This window comes from Pteropus vampyrus, unplaced genomic scaffold, assembly GCF_000151845.1.
Source record: "Pteropus vampyrus isolate Shadow unplaced genomic scaffold, Pvam_2.0 Scaffold39, whole genome shotgun sequence".
Taxonomy (NCBI): domain Eukaryota; kingdom Metazoa; phylum Chordata; class Mammalia; order Chiroptera; family Pteropodidae; genus Pteropus; species Pteropus vampyrus.
The window spans coordinates 10306451-10328683 of NW_011888820.1; the positions used below are offsets into that span (position 1 = coordinate 10306451).

Here is a 22233-nt window from a genome sequence, read left to right on the forward strand (position 1 = left end):
GCCTTGCTCTGGCTTAGGCTTTGGCTTAAGGGAATGTTGTGGCTCATTTAATCATCTATCCAGACCACTAAAACTTTCTCCCTATCAGCAATAAATCTGTTTTGCTTTCTGATGATTCATGTGTTCACTGGAGTAGCACTTTTAATGTCCTTGAAGAACTTTTCCTTTGCATTCACAAGTTGGCTGTTTGATGCAAGAGGTCAAGCTTTTGGACTATCTCAGCTTTTGACATGCCTTTCTCACTGAGTTAATCATTTCTAGCTTCTGATTTAAAGTGAGAGACACGTAACTCTTCCTTTTGCTTCAACACTTAGCCATTGCAGGGTTATTAATCGGCCTATTTTAATATTGTTATGTCAGAGGGAATAGAGAGGCTAGAGGGGATGGGAGAGGGATGGGGGAACAGCTGGTAGGTGTAGTAGTCAGAACACACAAATTTATTAACTTTGCCATCTTATATGGGCACTGTTTGTGGCGACTTAAACAATTACCATGGTAACATCAAAGATCACTGATCACAGATCCCCATAAAGATATAATAATAATGGAAAAGTTTGAAATATTGTGAGGATTACCAAAATGCAACACAGAGACACGGAGTGAGCAAATGCTGTCAGAAAAAATGGCACCAATAGACTTGCTGGACACAGGGTTTGCCACAAACCTGCAATTTGTAAAAAAATGCAGCATCTGCTAAGTGCAAGAAGCAAAGTACAATAAAATGAGGTATGCTTGTACCTCAAATAAGATATTTGGGCTGTGACATTTGTTGGTAAAGTACCTGCATGTGTACAGGAGTCTAGTTGTTGGAAATCGATAGCAGTCACACAGGCTCCCCTGTGGGCCAGGAGATCTGGCTTTTTGAATTCTGTTTCTTTCCAATTCAGAATATCTGCTCTATCACTTCTGTCCCACCCAGCATCACTGGCAAAGAACTGATCTAGGAAGGTGCATATCCAGAACCTCACTTCTGCGCAATTATTTTTGTTCATAAAATATTAACCTCTTTTTTAAGTATAGTTTATTTAATCTGGCCCCAGACAGACTGGACATATCTCTCAAATCCATAGTAATTTCAGAAGGGTTCTTGTAGAAGAAATATAAGTCAACTTAGATTAGTAGAATATGACTTTAAACATTTGTTTTCTAACTCTAGTGTTACTTTAATCTAATGTTGCTTTTATTTTTCGATTAGCAAAAGAGAACCTTATAATGAGTGTTTATTTTATATAGTGGAACTATTTATGATTCTGTTGCTCAAAGAAAGAATACCTTACTGGTATTATATGAAAACATTTTATCTGTTTGGTTAGAACCCTTGGATTGCTGTTATTTTTTTTTTTATTTTTAATTAAAAAAAAATTTAGTACTAGTTGGATTGCTATTAAATTGGAGTTCTGGAAATAGGAGACTTCAGCTCACAGATTTGTGCTTACGGCCTTTTCCTCTAACAATCCTAATCAATCAGCACCCTAGAGATAACCCACTCACTGAAAAGGACCAGGTGCCAATTATCACATTTAGGATTTCTGCCTAGGGCTCCCAATTAGCTTCCTGGAGTTCAGACTCTCTCTCCTCTCAATTTACATTTACTGTTGTTGGGAGCCCTGGGGCTTGAAGTAGCTGGTTCTGCTTTAGTTACTGTATTTTCACATTTCTAAAAGAATACATTTAGCTAGAGGAGGTTAGGATTAGAGACCTCAAGCCCATAGGATATCCACAATTAGTTCTGCCTCCTCACCACACAATCCCCTTTAAATCTTGGAACTCAGTAGCTTCTGTGGAGTGATCGGTCACTCCACAGAAACTATTCTGCTCTGTGCCGTGAGGAACCAAATTACACGTGGATCTCAGATGCCTTTTTTAAACAGTTATAGTTAGTTTTAGTAGAGAAGGTTGAGGCGAGGGATGAAATCTGTTTAATTCTGTGAAGAAGTCTTGACCATCCAAGCAGAATGAAACACACTCCGCCTTTGTGGCACTGCTTTCTGGAGACTGTGGTTTCTCATTTTCTTTTGCCACGCCAGTCTCTGACGACTGTTTTACCTTTTGGACTCTCCTGGTGAACTGTGCGTTCTTCAAGTGAGGACTGGCTTTTATTCGCCTCTGTGTTCCTGGGACAAAGTTTCTGATACTATAACAGCACTCACTAGTATCGTTGGAAATAGAACAAATGGACTGAGCTTGGCGCATAGCAGTAGGTAATTGACAAAAGCCTTCCCTCTGAATCCTGATAGCGACAGATCGCGGTGGGTTTTAGAATCATCACTATCATATTGATACTTTTCTTCTAATTATTATTAACACATTAGAAATTAAGAAATTGAGAATCAGGACGGTTGAGGGAGATTCCAGCTGTGGAATGATCAATGAATATGTGTTCACTACATAGTAGGAACATTGTGGGATAATCCATTGAGAGTTAGTTTATCTATATCCACTTCTCAGGTACCAGGTTGTCCCTGTTTATCTGGACCTTATTCCTTTGGGCCTGATGAATGATTAGAATATTATTTGAACTGTTGCTTTTGCTCCATTTTAACATCCTCTGACAGAGAACAGCTAGTGCGTATAAGTCATCTAATTTTAAACTGTTTAGGAAATAAAAATTCTATTGCAATGAGTTCTGGCCTGAACCGGACACCCAGCTCAGGATTTCTCCCCGTGAACCACTCTTGAGAACTGGGACACACAGAAACGAACAACGTAGAACATACAATACCATTGGTTATGTGTACTGTTACATCCAAAAGTAAGAATGTGAATATAAAGTCATTAATGCTAGAATACGAAGTACTTCACTCATTGTGCATAGCTAAGCTTATTATGAAACCTCATTAAGCTATTTAGCTTTTAGGTTGTAATTTAGTGATGACTTCATTAAAGAGTCATTATTTTAAGTGTCAAAGATATGAAAGCACTTTTAAAAAATTTTTAATTTGTAAGTCAAATTCATAGCACACTGTATAGGAAGTCAGTTACAAAATGCCCTTAAAGTAACTAAAAGATTTAATATTCGATAAACTGGGGGTGGCAAGCAATGCCTCAAATTGTATCAAATAGTATAAATTCTGTTCTTTTAGTACTTGGTATAATACAGTATTATTTTTCACAGAAAGTATATATTTAATAATGTTTCTGATAGTTCTAAACGTTAACATTCTAAAATGGCATTTAGAAGATTCCTCCCTTTGATGAGCAAACATTAAAATCATTAATGAATCATAGTTAATATATCAGTTGTGCTTTCGATAAACATATCAAATGATTTAAAGGAGACATTCCTATTCTTAAAATGAGCTCAATAGAGAACTGCATTTCTATATATATTTAAAGATTTTTGCTATTCTAGAAAATACTTATTTATTTTTATTTTCTACCATTCTAATAGATGAGCAATATCTCAAAACTTTTTGTTTTGGTTCTCTCTCTCTCTCCCTCCTTTCTACTCTCTCTTTTACTGGAGAATACTTGACAAATTTAAAGTGTACAAGTTGGTGAGTTTTGACATATGTATATACATATGAAACCATAACAACAGTCAAAATAATGAAACTATCCATCACCCCCAGAAGTTTCTCATGATCCTTTGTAATCACTCTCACCCACTTCTCCTCACCTGCCTATACTTCATTTCTAAGGAAGCACTGGTCTGCTTCGTGTCACTATATATTATTGCATTTCCTTGAGCTTTACATAAACAGTCATAAAACATGTACCCCTTTTACTGGCTTTCATTCAACAAAATTAGTTTGAGATTCATCCATGTTTTAACGTGTATTCATAATTTATTTTTATTGCTAAAATAGTACCCCTATTGTATCGAATGTACCATTTGGTTTATCCCTTCCTCTGTTGACTGACATTTAAGTTATCTCCAGTTTTTGACTTACAAATAAAGCTACTGTAAATATTCATGTATGAGTTTTTGTATGGATATATGCTTTCTTTTCCCTTGGGTATATACCTAAGGGAATTGGTTTAGCAATAAAAATATATTATCAATACACACTAAAACATAGATGAATACCTAAGGAAATGGTTCAGTCATATAGTAGGTAAATGCTTAACTTTCTTAAAAACTGTCAAAATTCTGAAGTTATGGTATTACCAACAGTATATGAAAGTTTTAGTTTATCCACATTCTCTCCAGCCCTGGTAAGGTCAGCCTTTTAAATGTAAGCCATTCTAATAGGCATAGAGTAATATCTCATTGTGATTTTAATTTGAATTTCCTCAAATAATTGATGGTGTTGAGTAAATCTTCATGTGCTTATTTGCCATCCTTATATCTTATTTAGTGTAATACATATTGAAATCTTTTGTCCATTTTTAAGCTGTGTTTGTTTCTTATTACTGGGTTTTAAGAGTTCTTTATGTATTCATGATACAAGTAAATTTTCACATGTGTGTTTTGCAAGTATTTTCTCCAGCCCGTGGTTAGTCTTTTCACTCTCTTAACAGTGTTTTTAGAAGAGCAGAAGGTATTAATTTGATGAAGACTAATTTATCAATTTGTACTGTTGTGGATCATAATTTTGCTTTCTTACTTATGATAGTCCAAGGTCACAAACATTTCCTTCTATAAGTTTTATACTTTTAGGTTTTATATTTAGATCATTATTTATTTTGAGTTAATTTTTCTTGATGATGACTCACAGCTAAATCCCTCTCCAGGAATTTCCTTCAGCTGAAGGAGTGCCACTGTCCCAAAGCCATCCCTTTTTATAGGATCGACATGATTCCAGTGACTGCTTGATAATAGAACCGCAAAAACTTCCTTTGAGCAAGAACAATTTCAAAGGGCCAGCCCAGCTCCAGAGCTCCCCCTGGAATTGGCGGAGCCCGCTGTTGCATTTCTGCTTCCTCCCAAGAGCCATCTCCAATAAGAAGTCTGCAGCCAAATCTCTGAGTCTGTTTCCCATGGACCCTAACCTAATAGAATCACAAAGTCAGAATAGGTCTAACCTAATGAGTGTTTTGTGAATGAACATTTATAAAGAATGCAAAACAGCCATTATATTGTCATTGAAGACAAGACAAAAGATATAAGTAGAAATTGTCATTGTAATTTCGATAGCCCTTCAAAGAAATCTTTCTTCGTATAAGTAAGAGATTTAATGAATATTTGTTCTCAAATTTTAGGAAGTAAAATATTACATTTAATAAAGCATGGTAATATTCACTTAGTCAATCTGAAAATTGATTTTTTCCTGCAAAGAACACAAATAGTATGGAAATTGAATTTTTACTTAGAGGGACATCTACTAGTTCTCTAGATAGTATCTAACATTGCTCTGTCTGAGTGAGTAATGTTATCTACCCAGATGTTGGGACATGAAATGTTAGTTGGAGTTTCTACCATTGTTCAAGCTCTCATATAGCTAATTTTATGTTGAGATCCTACAGTAAATGAGGAGCTGATCCATATCATGCTCTCCTGCCCCTACACTTCTTCAAGAGTTTATCTAATTCGAATCATGTAGCCTATATTCTAAAAAGAAACAATTTCAAAAGAAATTTCAGGTCAAGCAGTGCATAGTGATGGTATCATTGTAATTGATGAGAAATACATTTTTTCCTTTGTCAATTATCAAGAAAGATCAAAACTTCAATTCATTTCAATTTAATTTGATTGTCATTAAAAATTTTAAAGGTTATTATTTTCAATTAGCTAATGGCTTATCTTAGTATTGGATTTATTTGAATAATTTATTTTTTCTTCACAATACCCATCCAAGGTGGATGGCAGAGAGTCTCTATCCATCATAGTTCCTCAGGGACGATCCCGATGGAAGCTTCATCTGGGAATGCACTTCTGCAATCCAGGGAGGCAACAATAAAGGAGGGACAAACTGTAGAACTAGTATTCCACCCAGAAGTTACACATGAGTTCTGCTCCTATTTCAAAAAATGTCACATGCCAAAAACAATTTTAAGGGTTGAGGAAATAATAGAATATCATGTGCTTAGGAGAATTTTCAGAGATATTTTGTTGGACAAAGTTATGGCAATACAAATCTAGACATAAAAAAATATTTCAACTTAAAAGAAAGAAAATGCTATAGATAGACACAAAATAAAGGAAGACATTAGCTCCAGAAGTTCCCATTTTAATAATAAGTTCTATTTAACTTGAGAACAAAGGCTGTAAAAAAGATCTTAGCAGTCAAAAATGAGGTTGGTCAAAGAACTAGGAAGTGTTCTTTTGAAAATGATCCTTCACAAGCAATTAAGCAAAATGATCTATTTTGTTTTTAACTTCTATAATAGAGTACATGTGCAAGAAACAAAAGGTCCTATTTTCACATGTAAATGTGTTCCTTTATATTTCTTAAATGTCAACAGGCAAAATTTAGAAAACATGTGACACTGAAACAGATTGTTTACAGATAGGATATTTTTCAAAATTTCCCCAAGAGGCATTGATGGCGCAAAGGATCTCTATAAACTGAAGCATCTGAGTATCTGCAAATCTGTTTCATTAAATGCCCATGACATTTTTGCACCATTTGGCTCCTTCAAATGGCAAAAAATTCCAAACAACAGCATTATTTGGGGAAAGCATGCTAATTTGTGCTGTGTAATGTTGACTTTTTTTTTTTTTCCCCGTGAGGGTGAAAATGCTGAGAAATTCATGTGTATAGAAGGAAGTCGTGAGATGTAAAAACGGAACAGAAGTTAAATATATACATTTAGTTGAATTCAAGAGTTACTCTAAATTAATATTCTGGGTAAACTGAAGTTCACGTACAATATTCTCATCTTCTGAAACTTGAAGGTTTAGATCAGAGGAAGACAGGGCGAGGGGGAAATGTGTTTTGGGGATAATCTCATCAATCGGTCTGACTTTGAAAGCCCACTTTGATTGCTGTGGTATGAAGAAAAATACTTTCCAAAGCTTCAAAATTTCCTTGAAAGAAAATATCTTCCAAAGGGTTAGGACAATTATTCAATCTAGCCTTTCCCAAAGGAGTAACTATCCCTTTGGGAGGCGCTCTATGAATACTTGGAGAGAAGTTGGAAGAAAGTGGGGGTGACTTGAGAATGAGAATCAGAAGGAGGCAGGCTCTCCTGTAAAAAGCTTAGCCTCTGGCTGCCCTTAGTCTCATCAGGCAGATTGAATAACAACAGTTTAATTTATTTTGATAGTTTTGTTAAACTGAAATTTGCTGCTGGGAATAATAACCCCAGGTATTATGTCAATAGCTGAGCTGTTTCTCTTAGATTGGGTATCAGAGTCAAAGAGTTATTTCAAAATAGATCTAATAATTTGAATCAATGTGATGTGTTATCTGTACTTAATGAGGTTCAGAGAAATCGAGTATTTCTCCAAGTTTGGGTTAGAGTTTGCTTCTTTAAAATGTTGACTCTCTCTTCAAAGTTATGCATTAATGCACAAAGATGAAAAAATAATTTAGTACTTGAAAATTCTATACCTCATAAGAAAACTTACCATTTAACACTATTTCAACCTATTTAAGACTTTGTAAATATTCAAAATAAGTAATAGAAAATATTTGTAACATTTATTACAAAATAATATCCTTAATATATTAAGGTCTCATATAAATCAATGAGGAAAAGATTAGCCCTGAAATAGAAAATGAACAAAGGACACATTTTACAAATCACAAAAGAAGACATAAATATCCGATAAGATGTCCAAACTTGCATTTATCAAATAAAATGTCCAAACTCAATAAAAGGCAGAGATAAAAAAAATTGAAATTTAGATGTCATATTTACCTGTAACTTTGACAGCTGTAAAAAGTACTGACAATGTCATTGTAGGCCAATGTGTAAGAAAACTACAATTTTCATCATTTTGGTGGGATCGTTAATTTGGGGGGTTGTAATCTTAAATATGTATCAAGTATATACTCTTTAAAATCCAGTAACTGCTTTTTTATGTATATTAAGAAAATAAAAAAAACGAGTTAACAAAGATACATAAATATGCTTATTACAGGGTTTTCCAATAGAAGGGAAAGTCATAAATGCATGTAATAAAATTTATTGTGACGGTTAAAAATTATGGTAATTTTTTAAAGTTAAAAATTATGGACAATGATATCGATCATCATTCAAATGTAGATTATACCTATGACATTGTTAATTAAAAACAATCATAATTTAACCATATATAACCATGTATGTATGAATCAATGTAATATATGTTATTCATCTTACAGGCATACACAGCTCTAGAGGGTAATACACCAAGTGTTGTGTCTTAGGCAGCTTGGGCTGCCCTAACAAAATATCACAGACTGTGTGGCTTAAGCAATAAACATTTATTTCACACAGTTCTGAAGTCAGAGATTAGGGTGCCAGCATGGTTCGATCCTGGTGCAGATGGTTGACTTGTTACTGTATCCTTACATTGTGGGGATTAGAGATTAGGGGAGAGAAAGGGAGGGAGTGAGGGAGAAAGGGAAGGTGACAGGGAAGAAGCTCTCTAGTTTATAAGAACCAGAAAGTGTCCTTATTAGGACACTAATCCCATCATGAGGACTCTTCCCTGATGACCTCATCTAAACCTAATGACCTCCCAGAGGCCCCGCCTCCTAATACAATCACATTGGAAGTTAGGGCTTCAATATATGAATTTGAGGGGGCAGGGGACACAAATATTCTACCCATAGCATGTGGCAATCTCTGGGACCTACATATAAAAGGTGCTCAATAAATATGTGAATGATTCCCATGGGTTTGTCATTATGTAGCTGGACATGTTGTGTTTTTCAGTTAGGAAGAAAATGTTCCTGAATCATACATACACTTAATGCAAAGGAAAGTTAAATTAAAAGAGATTTTTAAATTAAATGTGGTTCAGAAACATTCTTTGGAAAGGAGTAAGCCCTGTTTTGCTTGTTTCAAATGCCTACTATAAATTCTAGAACAGCTTGCTTTCCCTAGGGGCTATTACTACTTAGATTCTTCCTTAAAATAGAAATATCTGTCTGTGGTGACTATATTCTGAGTCCTATTCATTTTTCTGCTTCTGAATAAAGCCAGATTTGGGTCTAGTGCCTTCAGATGTGTTCTTATACATTGTTTTAATAATCAAGTTACTGAAAATTAAAAAGTCTTCCATAACTTTCCTTGTGACTGCTTGACATGTAATTCCGAAATCCAAATGGTTTGGTTTCAGCACTGATTTGTGACTTAAAAAAACAGTCTACTACCCACAAGGTAACTTTCAAATTACTCAAGTGCTTAACCCTTAGTATACTAGAAAAATAGTCATCATCATTTACCATCTAGATCAAATAAATCTATCTAAATCTTTTATATTTAAAGTTATAATTTACATAAGAATGAGATAGTAAAATAAAAACCCTCTCATTAGAAATTTTAATAAGAATTTAAACATAGCAAATCTCTTTATATCAAGCAAAAATTTTGGCATATAAAGATTTTAAAAGGTGGGAGAATACTATCACACATCTTCTTAGCAAACAGGATAGTCCAAGTTCTTGTTACCAAATAGCGTGTAGTCTCTCCTGTATGGGACTATCCTGTTCATGTTTGAGGACATGCATCTCAGTCTCAAGGAAGTCATGATCTGAAGATTCATAGTCTATTTCACTTACATAATTAATTCCACCATCAACATTAGCATCTAGAACAGCACTGTCCAATAGAAATATACTGTAAGTGTCTACATAATTTTAAATTTTCTAGTGACATTAACATTTTTAAATAAACAAGTGAAAGTAAATTTTGATAAAGTTTATTTAACCTATCGAAAATATTGTCATTTCAATATGTAATCAATATAAAAAAGTATCGAGATAGCTTACATTCTTGTTTATTGTATCATCTTCAAAAATCTTGTGTTTTATACTTACAACACATCTCACTTCAAACTAAACACATTTCAAGTACTGAAGAGCAACCTATGGTTTAGTGGCTGCCACACTGGGCAGTGCTGGGCAAGAGTGCTTGCTGCTCTTCACATTCAACTTCTGATTTGTCTAAAAATTTTGAAACGTCCTCCTCTGTCAATTTTCTTCTCTTTGGACATTATGCATAGAAAAAGAAAAATTCAGTATTCACAGCTGTGTGTAATGAAAGTCAAAGCTAGCCTATAAAAATGGTATCTCTTCTTTTATACCTTGAAAGATGATGCAATACTTTTGGCAACACAATAAGAAATGAAGGATAATTATTAATTTTGCTATGGCATTGTCTTTCTAGGCAATTTCACAATTTTTGGGGGGTTCTTTTTAATCTTTAAAGTCTTAGTTGGAAATAATTGATGAATAATAATACTAAATAATTCTGAGGATGATTAAATAACATGTTTCAAATACAGGAAAAATAAGATTACTAAGACCCCATAATATATCTTAGATTTGTAAAAGGTTCCAGTGGATCTGTATTGTATTTGCAAGGTAGAATGAGTTTTATTCTATTTTTTAAAAATAAATAAGTATTCTTTAGTTTTTTGTGAGACCTCTAGGAAAAAATAAAAGCCATGAAATATAGATTTTTATAAATAGAATGGCTCAAAAACAGAAACCCAAAACTACATTTGGGTCCAATGAACTCCGATGGCATGTTGGGGCTTAAATTGCATTAATTAAACAGTATGTGTGGAAAAATTTCAGCGATACACTTTTTAAAAATTCTTCTTTCCTTTTCCATAAGCTTCTATTTCACATGACAGCTTTTCCCAAGTTTTCTCCTCAAAAGTTTTTTGGAAAACTTTTTCCTTTAGCCCTAGTTAATATTCTTCTCTCTCTTCTTCAATCTCTCCTTCTTCATTTTAGAAGCCCAAAAGAACACATTTAGCAAAAAGGTCAAGTAAAGGAAGAAACAGAGCAGACTAAATAAAACCCCTCGTTAGCAGGCAGAGAAGGCTATGCCTTATTCTACTACATTTTTGAATTTTTGCTATTATATTATGCATAAAAATCACTTTTTCCATCGAGGAGTAACTGGGCTACATGTAGTTGCATAATGCCAAGACCATCAGAGTTTTAAAAAAAGTTTTGGGTCTTTATGACCAACTCTTAGGCTCTTTCCAAGGCTGTGAGCTCCCAGAAGCTATACCATTGAAACATAAAAGCAAGAGATTGAAAAAAAAAATGCTTTTTAAAATTTACTTCTATGGATTAGCAATTATGTGCATTTTTCTGCACTTCCACATTTAGTCATGACAGCAGCCCCTATTGAGTTATTATTTCTTCCATTTTTAGAGGTGATGAAATAGAGGCTCAGAATAATTAAATTACTTGCTTAAAATCACACAAACAATAAGTAATAATCAGTCAAATTTACATTCAAAATCAACAGAACCCAGCCTAGTTAGTATTAAGGGGAAAATTAATCATTAAAGGATATTAGGTGTTTCAGAAGACCTCTCAGGCTTGGAGATGAACCACAATTACACTGCCAGATTCTGGTGAAGAATCAATTACTGCTGCCACTTGACTTTGGCCCCGTATCACTTATTACTCCCCTGAGTATGAGATATTACTTCTAAGTCTTCTATCCCTGCAGCTTCTGAAGAGAGAATGACCCTCTTAACCTGACCAGATTCCATTCTATTTGGTAGCTGTGTCATATCTCTCTCATCTATATTGAAATCTCAAGCTGGTATGTTTGATTGGTAAAGCCATATGCCTAACACTTAGATGCAAAGGATGCTTGAGAAGGAATTCCTGACTTATACTTTGTGTAGATGAGATTCATAAGTTGGGAAATTCTCCAAACAGGTGAAAGACACTGGACCGTCAACATAGTATGACAAATGGCCACCAAAGAGAGCAAGATGAATGAGATGTAATGGTCTCATTTCATGAGCGAGAAAACTGAGGCCCATTGAGTAGCTAATGTCAGGCACGTTATGTCACCTTCTGGTATTGTGTCCATGCCTCTTAGTAATATTTTGACTGGAAGACCTTAAAAGAAGTGGAAATTTACAGCAAAAGAGAGCTGTCCCATCTGTCTTCCGCTTACCTTATCATATTGGAATGTACTATGGAAATTGTTGCTAAACTTTTATCTGATCCAAAAGAATGCATAACACATTTCTCCTTCAAACCTTGGTAAAGAAAGAAGTCTCTGTAAATGCCAAGCTGGGTTAGGGGAGTGGATTCTTATAGAAAAGTTTTCTTATGAAACATCAAGTTCAATTAAGTATTTCCTTGCTAGGTTTTGGGAACAACATCATTAGAGTATTGAAGTTCTTATCATTGAGTTAAATTTAAGTTTACTTATTTATAGCCTATACTTTACTAGCAGAAAAAATTACCTCCACTCTGAACACTATCAGTCATAAAATATTTGTTGTTGATTATACACAGTTTAGCAATAATTTATTCACAAAGCTACGTTTGAAAATCCTCAGTTAATTTGAGCAGTAAAATTCTATCACCTTACTTATTAGCTGATCTGAAAGTCCTTCTTCCTACAGGCATGTGCATTTTCTCAAATACTGGGATACAGTGGGAGGAAGAAAACATTGCTGGTCAATATGCCAAAGTACTCAAAATATAAACTTATGTATGATGTATGAGAAAATAAATAATCCTGTCATGAAAAACTCAACTATTACAAGCACTATCTTTACAAATGAGAAAAGTATTTACACTATTATATGCTCCACTAAACCAAAATTTTATTTAAAACAAATAGCATTTGTTTCCTTTATTAAAGGAATCAAAATCCTTTCCTTCAGTAAGATTACCTTATTGTGTTTTTTTATTTTACAGTTTTTATTATGTGCTATCTTTTTTTTAATTTGTTCTCACGACAACCCTGTGAAGTAGGTAGAATAGTTGAATTAATTTTAACATTGTCTGATTCCTTCACTCCGTAATTTACCTGCTTTATATATTTGTTTCATGTTACTTTTATTTTTAATGTGGTAAAACACATATAACATAAAATTGACCATTTTAACCATTTTAAATTGTAAAGTACAGTAAAGTTCACACTTTTGTGCAACTAATCTCCAGAGCTTTTCATTTTGCAAAACTGAAACTCTATACCAATTAAATAGCAATTCTTCATTTCCCCCTCCTTTATTTTTTAAGAAAATTAAAATGTTTTCTTATGAATTGAAATGCTTTAAATTGAATTAAAATGAGAGTTGGCCTCTTATTTAAAGTTAAGCCACTATTTAAACTTATTTATGAAGCTATCAAATGTCACATGGTCATTTCTCTTTAATTTCCATGCCAACAATCTTTTTATAAGTTAAAATATAAGTCCTTTTGAATACCCTTTTCTTTTATTCTATCAGTGATGTTATAGAAATGGAAAAGTACTTAAATCTTTCACAGTATGAAAGATTGGTCCAGAGGAATTCAGGTATCATAGTTCTGGAAAGGCCACCTGCTAAGACATTCAATTCATAATTTAACAGAGGTGACTTAGATAGAGGGTCTCTATACTTTCAGATTTCATAAACCCATAAGAATATTTGCCCCCAAAATAACGGGTTAGTTCTGATAAGACTGCCAATTTTCCGTTTTTTATCAAGAAAAAAACACTAAAACACAATAATTTCCATATACTATCGCCATCATGAACACCAAAATGTATAGACCAATCACAGTCTCAGAATAAAAGACAGTCCTCTAAATGGAATTAATTTGACTTCATGAAAAATTTACAAGTTCTTTTACAATTTTTAGCTTTGTTCTTTCCTTGCTGACTGGTGAAAATGTTACTATAAACCAACATTCATCTATGGGCTGGCATTTGGAACACACTAATATAATGAAATGCCTTTGGCCTGAGGTTTCTTTGTTTCCCCTTCCAGATTCACTTTCTACTTTTCTCCCACTCCCTTCTTTTCCAGGGAAGCTGATCTCTCTGGACTTGTCATTCAGGCTCTCTTGCCTTCTGGCTTCTTGGGTTGAGCCCAAGGGAAATACAGACTGAAGTGAGGAAAGACGAGGTCAAGCCATTTAACTGGTCCATACGCTACTACTGTCTGGACACAGGTTGGCAGTAGCTATATTCCTCTACCCAAAGGCCCAGCTCATGGGGTGGCCCTCTCTGCAACTTCCTTTCTTGATACTGCAATAATATAACTCTCTCATTACTTCTTCCCCTACTTCTTCAAGCTAAGGCAAATGGTACCTTCACTTCTAGGGGTTGGCTCACTATCCTTTGTTGATGCCCTTAATTGTGCCCCCATCTCTGTACACAGTTCCTTCATTAAACCCCCCTCAGTCACTCCATTAAAGTGGCCATCCATTTTCCACTGGGATCTGGCCAGTACATTCATAATTTAAAGACGAAAAACTGAGACTGAGAAGTGAAGGCCACAAGTCCCATTATCCAAGTCAAATGGCCTGCTAAGTCCAGAGTTCTCCTTAATCAATGCTCATCTGTCATTCTCGCATGGCCGTCTCCTTCACAGTTATATCGATGGGCACTTTCTAGAACCTTCTTTCCACTGGGCTTTGACAATAGTTGTAGTTTGTTCACATTCCGAATTAAAAACATCTTATTAGGTAACTATTAAGGCAGCTCCAAGCACAGAAGAATACTATTTTCACTAGAATGGATTGAAGTCCGGAAAATGAATTTTTAAATTATTGCCTAAGAAACTATTGCAAAAGCTAAGTGCAAAGGGATGTCAGAGTGACAAAATTTCCACTCTTAAATGAATTCTGATCTCCAAAGATTACAGGAGAGCTCCCAGAAATCTGCGCAGGGGAAGGGGCTGAGCTAGAAGCCTGGGGAAAGACTTTAATCCATGCGAGAAATATAAGCAGGTTGTAGAAGGGGAAGCAAGTGTAGAGCCTTCGGGGCCTGTCAAAGCAGGGGGAAAGACGAATAGACAGTAGTAGTAAATACAGGAAGCACCAAGCAGGAAGCTTGACCATTGCAAAATGTATCGAAAGCATGTTTTATGCGGCAGGAAGTTACCGCACCTTTGAGCAGGGGCTGCTGCCAGAACCCTGGACATTGGAAGCTTTAGATTGCTAGAAACAATTAATCATCTTAAACTGACCCATGTCCAAATGCTCTTCTGAAAAGGTGGAATTTTCTATAACAATGCCCTTATTTAGCAATATGGCCGTTAAATAAATGCACATGCATACATTTAACATAGTAACTTTGTTCTAATCTCATACTTGACTGAATTTCCCACTGCTGTCGTTTGATCATTTGTTGTTACAAGTGTCTCTACAGGAACTTTCTTTTACTAGGGTCTAAAAATAAACTAGAAAGTTTTAATATCAAATGATTCTCTTTAAAGGAGTTAAGATAATGGAATTATTAATAATATTAATTGAGGATTTCATCTGCTTAAGAAGTTAACTGCCTTACCTCATTTAATCCTCACAACAACCCCTCCTGTCATCATCACCCAACTTCATGGCCATCTTCTTGCTCTCTGCTGCGTTATCTTGCATCTGGCTTTGGCAAGCAGAATTTCTCTAAGGATCTGATCCCTGTCGGTGTCCCAGGCTGGATGCATGACAAATATTGCTCAAAGAAGTCACTGTTACAGCCTCTCCGCATGAAGGACTGCTCCTTCTGGTGCAATCACCTTCTTTGACTGATGAGCCTTCAATTAACAACTATTCAATTAACAACTGATGAGTCTTCAATTGACAACTATGTATTGAGCTCCCACTAAATGTTCAGAGCATGCAGGGGCCTAAGTGTTGTGTGTGGATTCAGAGGGGGCACGAAGGATTTGGATTAATCAGAGTCCTTGAACCAGTCATGAAGGGTGGAAAGGGTTTGCATGGTTAAGGAAGAAGAGCAAGGTCATCGTAAGACAGATATTCTGACTTAAAAGTAAGGAAAGGGACAATGAAAAGATACTGAGATGGGTTACAGAAATCAAGAAAAAAATAAATTAAGAAAGAAAGAGTATAAAGGGCTTTTTATTAGTATAATTCATTCATCACTTACTTTAACCACCAAGACAGTTTCATGTTTATAATAAATTGCTTTATGTATGTCCGCACATGCCTGAAGCAGAATGAACTTGACTGTGTAAATCCCACCTTTCTGCTCTTCTGCCATCTCATCCTGCAAAACTGGGACAATGACTGACAACAACTAACTTTTTTAGGATCCTTGAAACCACACACCCACCTCCAAAACTCCTAACCCCATGTATTTACTTATTTCTGAAATTATTATTGGTTTACTTTTTATTCCTTTGTTTGGTTAACGCTAGTTGCCTCCTATTAAAAAGTACTTGCTTTTGTATAAGACATTTTTACCTCAGCGAAGACACATTTACGACTCTTTTAAGGGAGTGAGGAGAACACAAAGGCAAGTCAAAGATGGGGGAATGATAGCTTGCATCTGGGCTAAAGAACTCAGACTGCATTCTTCAGTTTGCTCAGGACTGTCTCTGTTCAATAACATATGACAATTTCTTAAATCTACCTGCATGAAAAGTCCTATGTTATTTAATACCAGTCTTCAGTCAAGCCTGTTTCATTTGGCTTTACTTACAATGTTTTTGTCTTACTGGAAATGGTTATCCTTGGCTGGAGAAATGTGGGGTGTTTGGAGAAAAAAGACCCAGAGAAACAGATTAGGTGATTTTACTTGGTCTAGTCACAAGAATTTTAAAAACTTCACTTGAAATCCAGCATTAGACAAGAAGATGCTCCCTGGAAATAGTAGTTTAAATTAGGGATTCCCAATCTTTTGGGAATAGTTTTGCCTCTTGACAATTTCCCCTTTTCTGCATAAAATGTTTCGCAGCATGAATTATCTGCAAGTGTAAATACACAAAAAATTTGTCTTGAGGTTTGTTTTTGTTGTTGTTGTTGTTGTTGTTGTTTTTGTTGCTGTTGTTGTAGAGTGACTCTTAAAATTATTGGAATCATCATTGGTTCATCCCAAGTATCAACATTCTAGACCAAGATGTTATACTCCAAAAGCCAACTTTTGGGTGAGATAACACAGCTGCATGTTACCCGGGAGCCAGGCTGTTTTTGAGACATAGAAAAATTCTTTCTCTTCTCATCCCATGAAGTTTCATTTATATCAGACCCCTGACACAGAGCCCTAAATGTAAGAGTACTGTATGAACAATTAAAGGAAATGAATGAATGCTTTATTTTTATGGCTGGTTCCATTTACCACCAGATGGCTCTATTGTATCATGAGGAAATGCACACATGTGTAAAATCAGTGGGCTCCTAAACCAAAGGGAAAAAACAAAGCAGCAGGTTTTCCTTTTTAACTTCTCATATTGCTGTGTAATTTTAATTAATTGTCTTGATAGCTAAAGAATAGTCAGGAAGCGCTCTAGTCTCAGAAGGCCCATGACTCATATTGACATGCCACATTCTGCATAATCCTCAGGCAGTTGTAGATGAGAAAGAGCAACTTTAAAACAATTTTGAGAGGCAAAGTCTACACATCTGCTAATTTGAGTCATATTAACCACATTCTAGGGAAGGATGATTTGATTCTAAACCATGTGGTATTTGTGCTTTAATGGAATTTGTGATAAGAAGGTGCTGATCAGAGGAAACAAGAGCTTCTCTGAATTCAGATGACTCTGTTCCTCAAGATAGGTGAATGTAAAAAAATGTAGACATTCTAGGTGACATCTTATTAGGAATGTGAAATTTTGGTCTTAACCTCTTGAAGGAAAGTTTTCCCTTGTATAAAGACTAAAAGTCTCAGATTAACCTAGTTCCAAACTGAGTAATTTTATCCTAACGTTTTAAAACTATTCATTGTTGTCATTTACTATGCATTTTTACTCTTCCTTTAGACCTTAAATGTTAAATAAGACTATTGTTTTTGTAAAATTTCACTGTTTTATTATGTGTTGATGAAGAAAGAGATGATTTGTGTGAGTTTATTATGCCTATCATTAGTCCATAAAGTTGTTTAAGATGTGCCCAGGAACCTATCCATGTCAAAAAGTAATACTTGATTATTATTTTAAAGAAAGATTCCCTGGAAACTGGACAAATGTCATTTACTTTGACACATCTCGAGGCTCTGGAGACTTGCCTGAAGGAAGCGGAAGAAAAGGCTAAAACCTTATCTGAGCAGGTAATACCTGTTGTTGATATTGAAAAGATAGATTTCTCAGTAGAGCAAGTGTAAGTCTAAATATGTACCTTAACCTCTGTGATTATTCACACACATGCATGCACACACACAGTATTTCATTCATTTTTTAGATTAACAAAAATTACTTTAATCTATATGGAACTTTTCAGCCTTTAAGACTACTTTTACATTTATATTTTGATTTTCATCCACCACAGCCCATGAGTTAGGCAAGCCATCTTTAAGCAAGTGGTTTTCCTGAATGAGTGAAGCATATTTGCATTATAAAAAGATAAGCCCAAAGGTAGGATAAAACCCATAGGAACCACACAGAAGTAATTTTCTCAAATTATTTGAGACAAGAGAGTTTTCTAAATATTGATTTTCTTCTTGGTGTTCGAAACTCATAGAAACAAAGCAAGTGCTTCCTAGGTGGAGCCTGGGCTGCAGTGGGCAGCCCAAATGCTTTATAAGTGACCTGCCTCAATTGTCAGGTCTCTGATCTCAGAGACACTGCGTGTGGGTATCAGTAAAGCTCAGTCCAGAGGCTGAATCATCTCCCAGTATGATTACACTTTGTAAACAGCATAGTGTGCAGGGCAAATCCCACTGTTACTGTTTGTCCTTTTCCCCTGGGCAGTGGGACTTGGCCCAAGAGGGTCCTCCTACAGGGCACCAGTGCTCGCTTTTGGTGACAGTCAGTGAAGGAAAATGGACTGCAGAGACCCCGAAATGTTATAAATGCTTATTGATTTATCATACATTGATACATTTTGATAATATATTTTAGGAACTTTTTTAAAAAACGTAACAAATGTCTGGATAGCAAAGTTTGATTGTATCAGAATTTTATAAGAATTTTTGCAAAAACTAGGGGAGCAAGCTGCTTGTATTATGAGAAAAAGAAGTACAATTAACATGTAATGTAATGACACACACAAAAATGGCCTCTATTTCTTTTTCAAATTACCAAAAAGTGCCTGCTTACTTTGGGATGTGTTTATTGTTTATTGACTAAATGTGACTGATGCAAGTGTCACTGGGGACTTACATCATTTAATGAAAAGGTGTTGCCATCAGCCCAGAGCCATTTGGGAAAGTTTCCATCTCAATCACATGCCGTAACCCTGACTTGCCAACTGGTCTTTTCTTTAAAGCAAATACAAACAAGCCTCAAACGTGGCAAAATTATATATTACTAAAAATATAATGATGAACATGAGGTATCATTTCAAAGGGAAAAAAAAAAAGATTTCAGAACCTCTAAACCTGGAAGAAATTTTGAAGTGGCTAACTAAACAAGGACAGCCCACTGGCATTATTTTGCACTAAGATATATGTTTATTTCATAATTGAATGTCTTTTCATGATTTCTCATTTCGATCAGTAAAATTCAATTCACCCATAAAAGTACTCATTCATTTTGTTCTTTATAAAATAGTTTTATCCAATAAAAAGGGCCCCTAATATTTAAGATTCTTAACTCGATGATCCTTTTATGTAACATCAAATAATTAGATCTATTTTTTTTCAGCATTTAGCAGATTAAATATACGAAATGGAAACTGGAATTTTTTCCCTCAACTTTTTTGTACTTACCATGAATAAAATGTTTTGAGAAGAAAGATATATAACTGTGACTTCACTACCCAAGTAGCTCACAACCAAAATAATCAATCAAAGAGCTGAAGAGTAAAGATAGGTATTTGTATGGCTCCCAGATAAACTACACAATAGCATTAAGTTGCGGGATTCGTGTGTGTTATTTTCCTGAAATATTGTCCTTGGAGTTGCCAAATTTGTATAACCAAGTGAATTTAATTGGAAGTTGGCAGTAGTTTGAGGAAAAAGAGGGCATGATGTATAAAAAAAAAAAAAAAAAAGCACATGACAGGCATTTTCAACATTGCAATTTTAATTAAATTGAGTATTTTATTAGATTTAGCTGTCTCCACTGCTACTGTTGAAACAGGTTAATCAAATATAAACATTGTTCTCAGAGGATTTAATACTGAAATTTTTGCTTTCTCCAATGGTTTAGTTTAGTCTTATTATTGAAAATATGAAAACTGTAAGAATATTCCACTCTCTCCTATTTTTAAATTCCGTAGATGTCTTAATGGGATGACAGAGGAGAGCGAAAGATAAGGGGAGCAACTGACCTTTCTTAAGGCTAAGATATGAGAACATTTCAGAAGGGACACCTGTCTCAAACAATCAAACATTTGTCCACTGGGTGCCACTGTCTTCCTTATCAGGTTATGCCACTAAGTGGTTGCGAAAAGAGAAATCGTCTTTAGTATTCAAGACAATGGTGTGTGTGTGTGTGTGTGTGTGTGTGTGTGTGTGTGTGTGTAGGAATATTTTTGTCTGTATACATGTTTACATCTTAAACCTTCTTTTAAATATCACTAATCTAGTATTTGTCATAGGATGGTGGGAATGCTAGCTGGCTTTCACTGGTAACACAAATCCATTCGTCAGCCCTGTGGCTAAGCACTGGCCAGATGGACTGGCCGGTCATGGGGGCTAGAAATGGGTGGGGAGGGCAAAGGAGAGGAAATGGCAAGGACAAAGATTTGTGCTGGAATTAAGGTGTAGAAGCTCATGGTATTGTTCACCAGTGGAGTCTACCTTGAGAGAAGAGTAAATCTCACTGTTAGCCAAATTCCTACCTCCTGGCTTTAAGAACATAGAATTAACTCAGAATGGAAAGTATAGATGCCCAAGGTTTCATCTACAGTAAGAATCTGTTGGTCCTGGGCCTCTCTCAGTTTACTTAAACTAAACCTTTCTAAGGTTCCTTTCAGCAAAGTCTCTGTTGGTTCACTATGGGGGTGCTGGGGGGGTGGAGAAAGGAAAAGTAATGTAGAAATAGTGAAGAAATAAGGAGATTGTGGCCACTTCTGTGAGGTCACACAGTAAACAGAATTTATGTTGGCTTCCCGCTAGCTAACAATTGTTCTGTATTTCTCTGCAGTCATATCACCATTGTCAAAATAAAAGAAATATGAGATTAGGGTAATTTGTAATTAAGATTTATAATCTAGGCTATTCACAGCTGTGAGAAGTAACTTTGCAGCAATTCAGTTGGCCAGAGTGAGAAAGGATCGTAAGAATCCAACTCTTGTCCTGGGTTAAAATGGTAAATAACTCAAAACATTATCTAGTTTTGCTAAAGAAAAGACTTGATTATATCTTCCACAGTTTAAGATCTGTGGGAAGAAATGCCTGGAAATTGTGTCGTTGATAAAGGACTAGAAGTGGGAAGAGGAAAGAAGGAAAAGTGTTAAGGAAGCAAGGGGAAAAAGAAGAGTAAAAAGGTTTCTGGAGAAACTCATAAAAGTAGTTTTGCATGTGTTCTGGCTTCTATTACCAGTATATATTGGAGGGATGGAGAAAGAGGCTCTGGTGAGCTGCATTTTTGACCATATACAAGAAAATAGATCTCACAGCTTTTGTGCTGTGATTCCACAGCTTTTTGTGCTAAGGAAGTGTCAGGAAAAACCCACAGTTTCACAATGAAACACAGATTCAGAGACACCCCGGTGCAGAGGACATGGCAGACCAGTTCCTGAGACACTTCCTCTGGCAAAAATCTTTGGCCCAGTGTCTCTCATTCAACAGCAGCTTCTGGTCCCCAGCTCCCAGCGGCAGACGTATCATAGTTCCAGCTTTGCTCCTGCTCCACCAGCTTTATGACCTTGGGCAATTCACTTAATTTCCCTGAGTCCCAGCTGTCTTATCTAGAAGGAGGTAAACATACTGGTTTCTTAGGACTGTCATGAAGATTAAACGAGATGTGTATTCAGCTCTTCAGTAGGTTCTCAATAAATGTTAATTGATTTCCACTCATGCTAGCAGTCATAACAGAACTGTGTGATTCTCTTTTCATGTTTTTATGGGTTTGTGTGTAAGTAGCTTCTTTTTTTCCAGTTGTCTCTCAAAGTGTTTGAAAGACACCCAAAGGTAACACAGCAGTTACCCGGCACTCCCAATCTCATAGGACTTCATCCAGGAAAGGCCGCCCTCCACACGCCGGCTTCCTTGTCCAAGCTTGGCTTTTTGACCACCCAGTTTTCTCTTCTATTCTTTGTCAGCAGTTCACTTGGTAAAGGGACTTTCGTACTTTAACTTTGTTCTTTCTTTCTGTGTCATCTCTTGGGTCTTTTGTCTGTTTCTGCCCAGACCGGGAGCTAAATGGGCAGCGCC

General features: G+C 35.6%; 1 protein-coding gene across 1 annotated transcript in view; it reads left to right on the forward strand.

The window, feature by feature from the left end:
• CCDC192 (coiled-coil domain containing 192) overlaps nucleotides 1-22233 on the forward strand; it is a 191114-nt gene that overhangs the window by 11862 nt on the left and 157019 nt on the right. The window contains exon 3 of the mRNA XM_011358346.2: nucleotides 17914-18021. Within this exon, the coding sequence (XP_011356648.2) occupies nucleotides 17914-18021 (108 nt within the window). The remainder of the gene's footprint in view (nucleotides 1-17913; nucleotides 18022-22233) is intronic.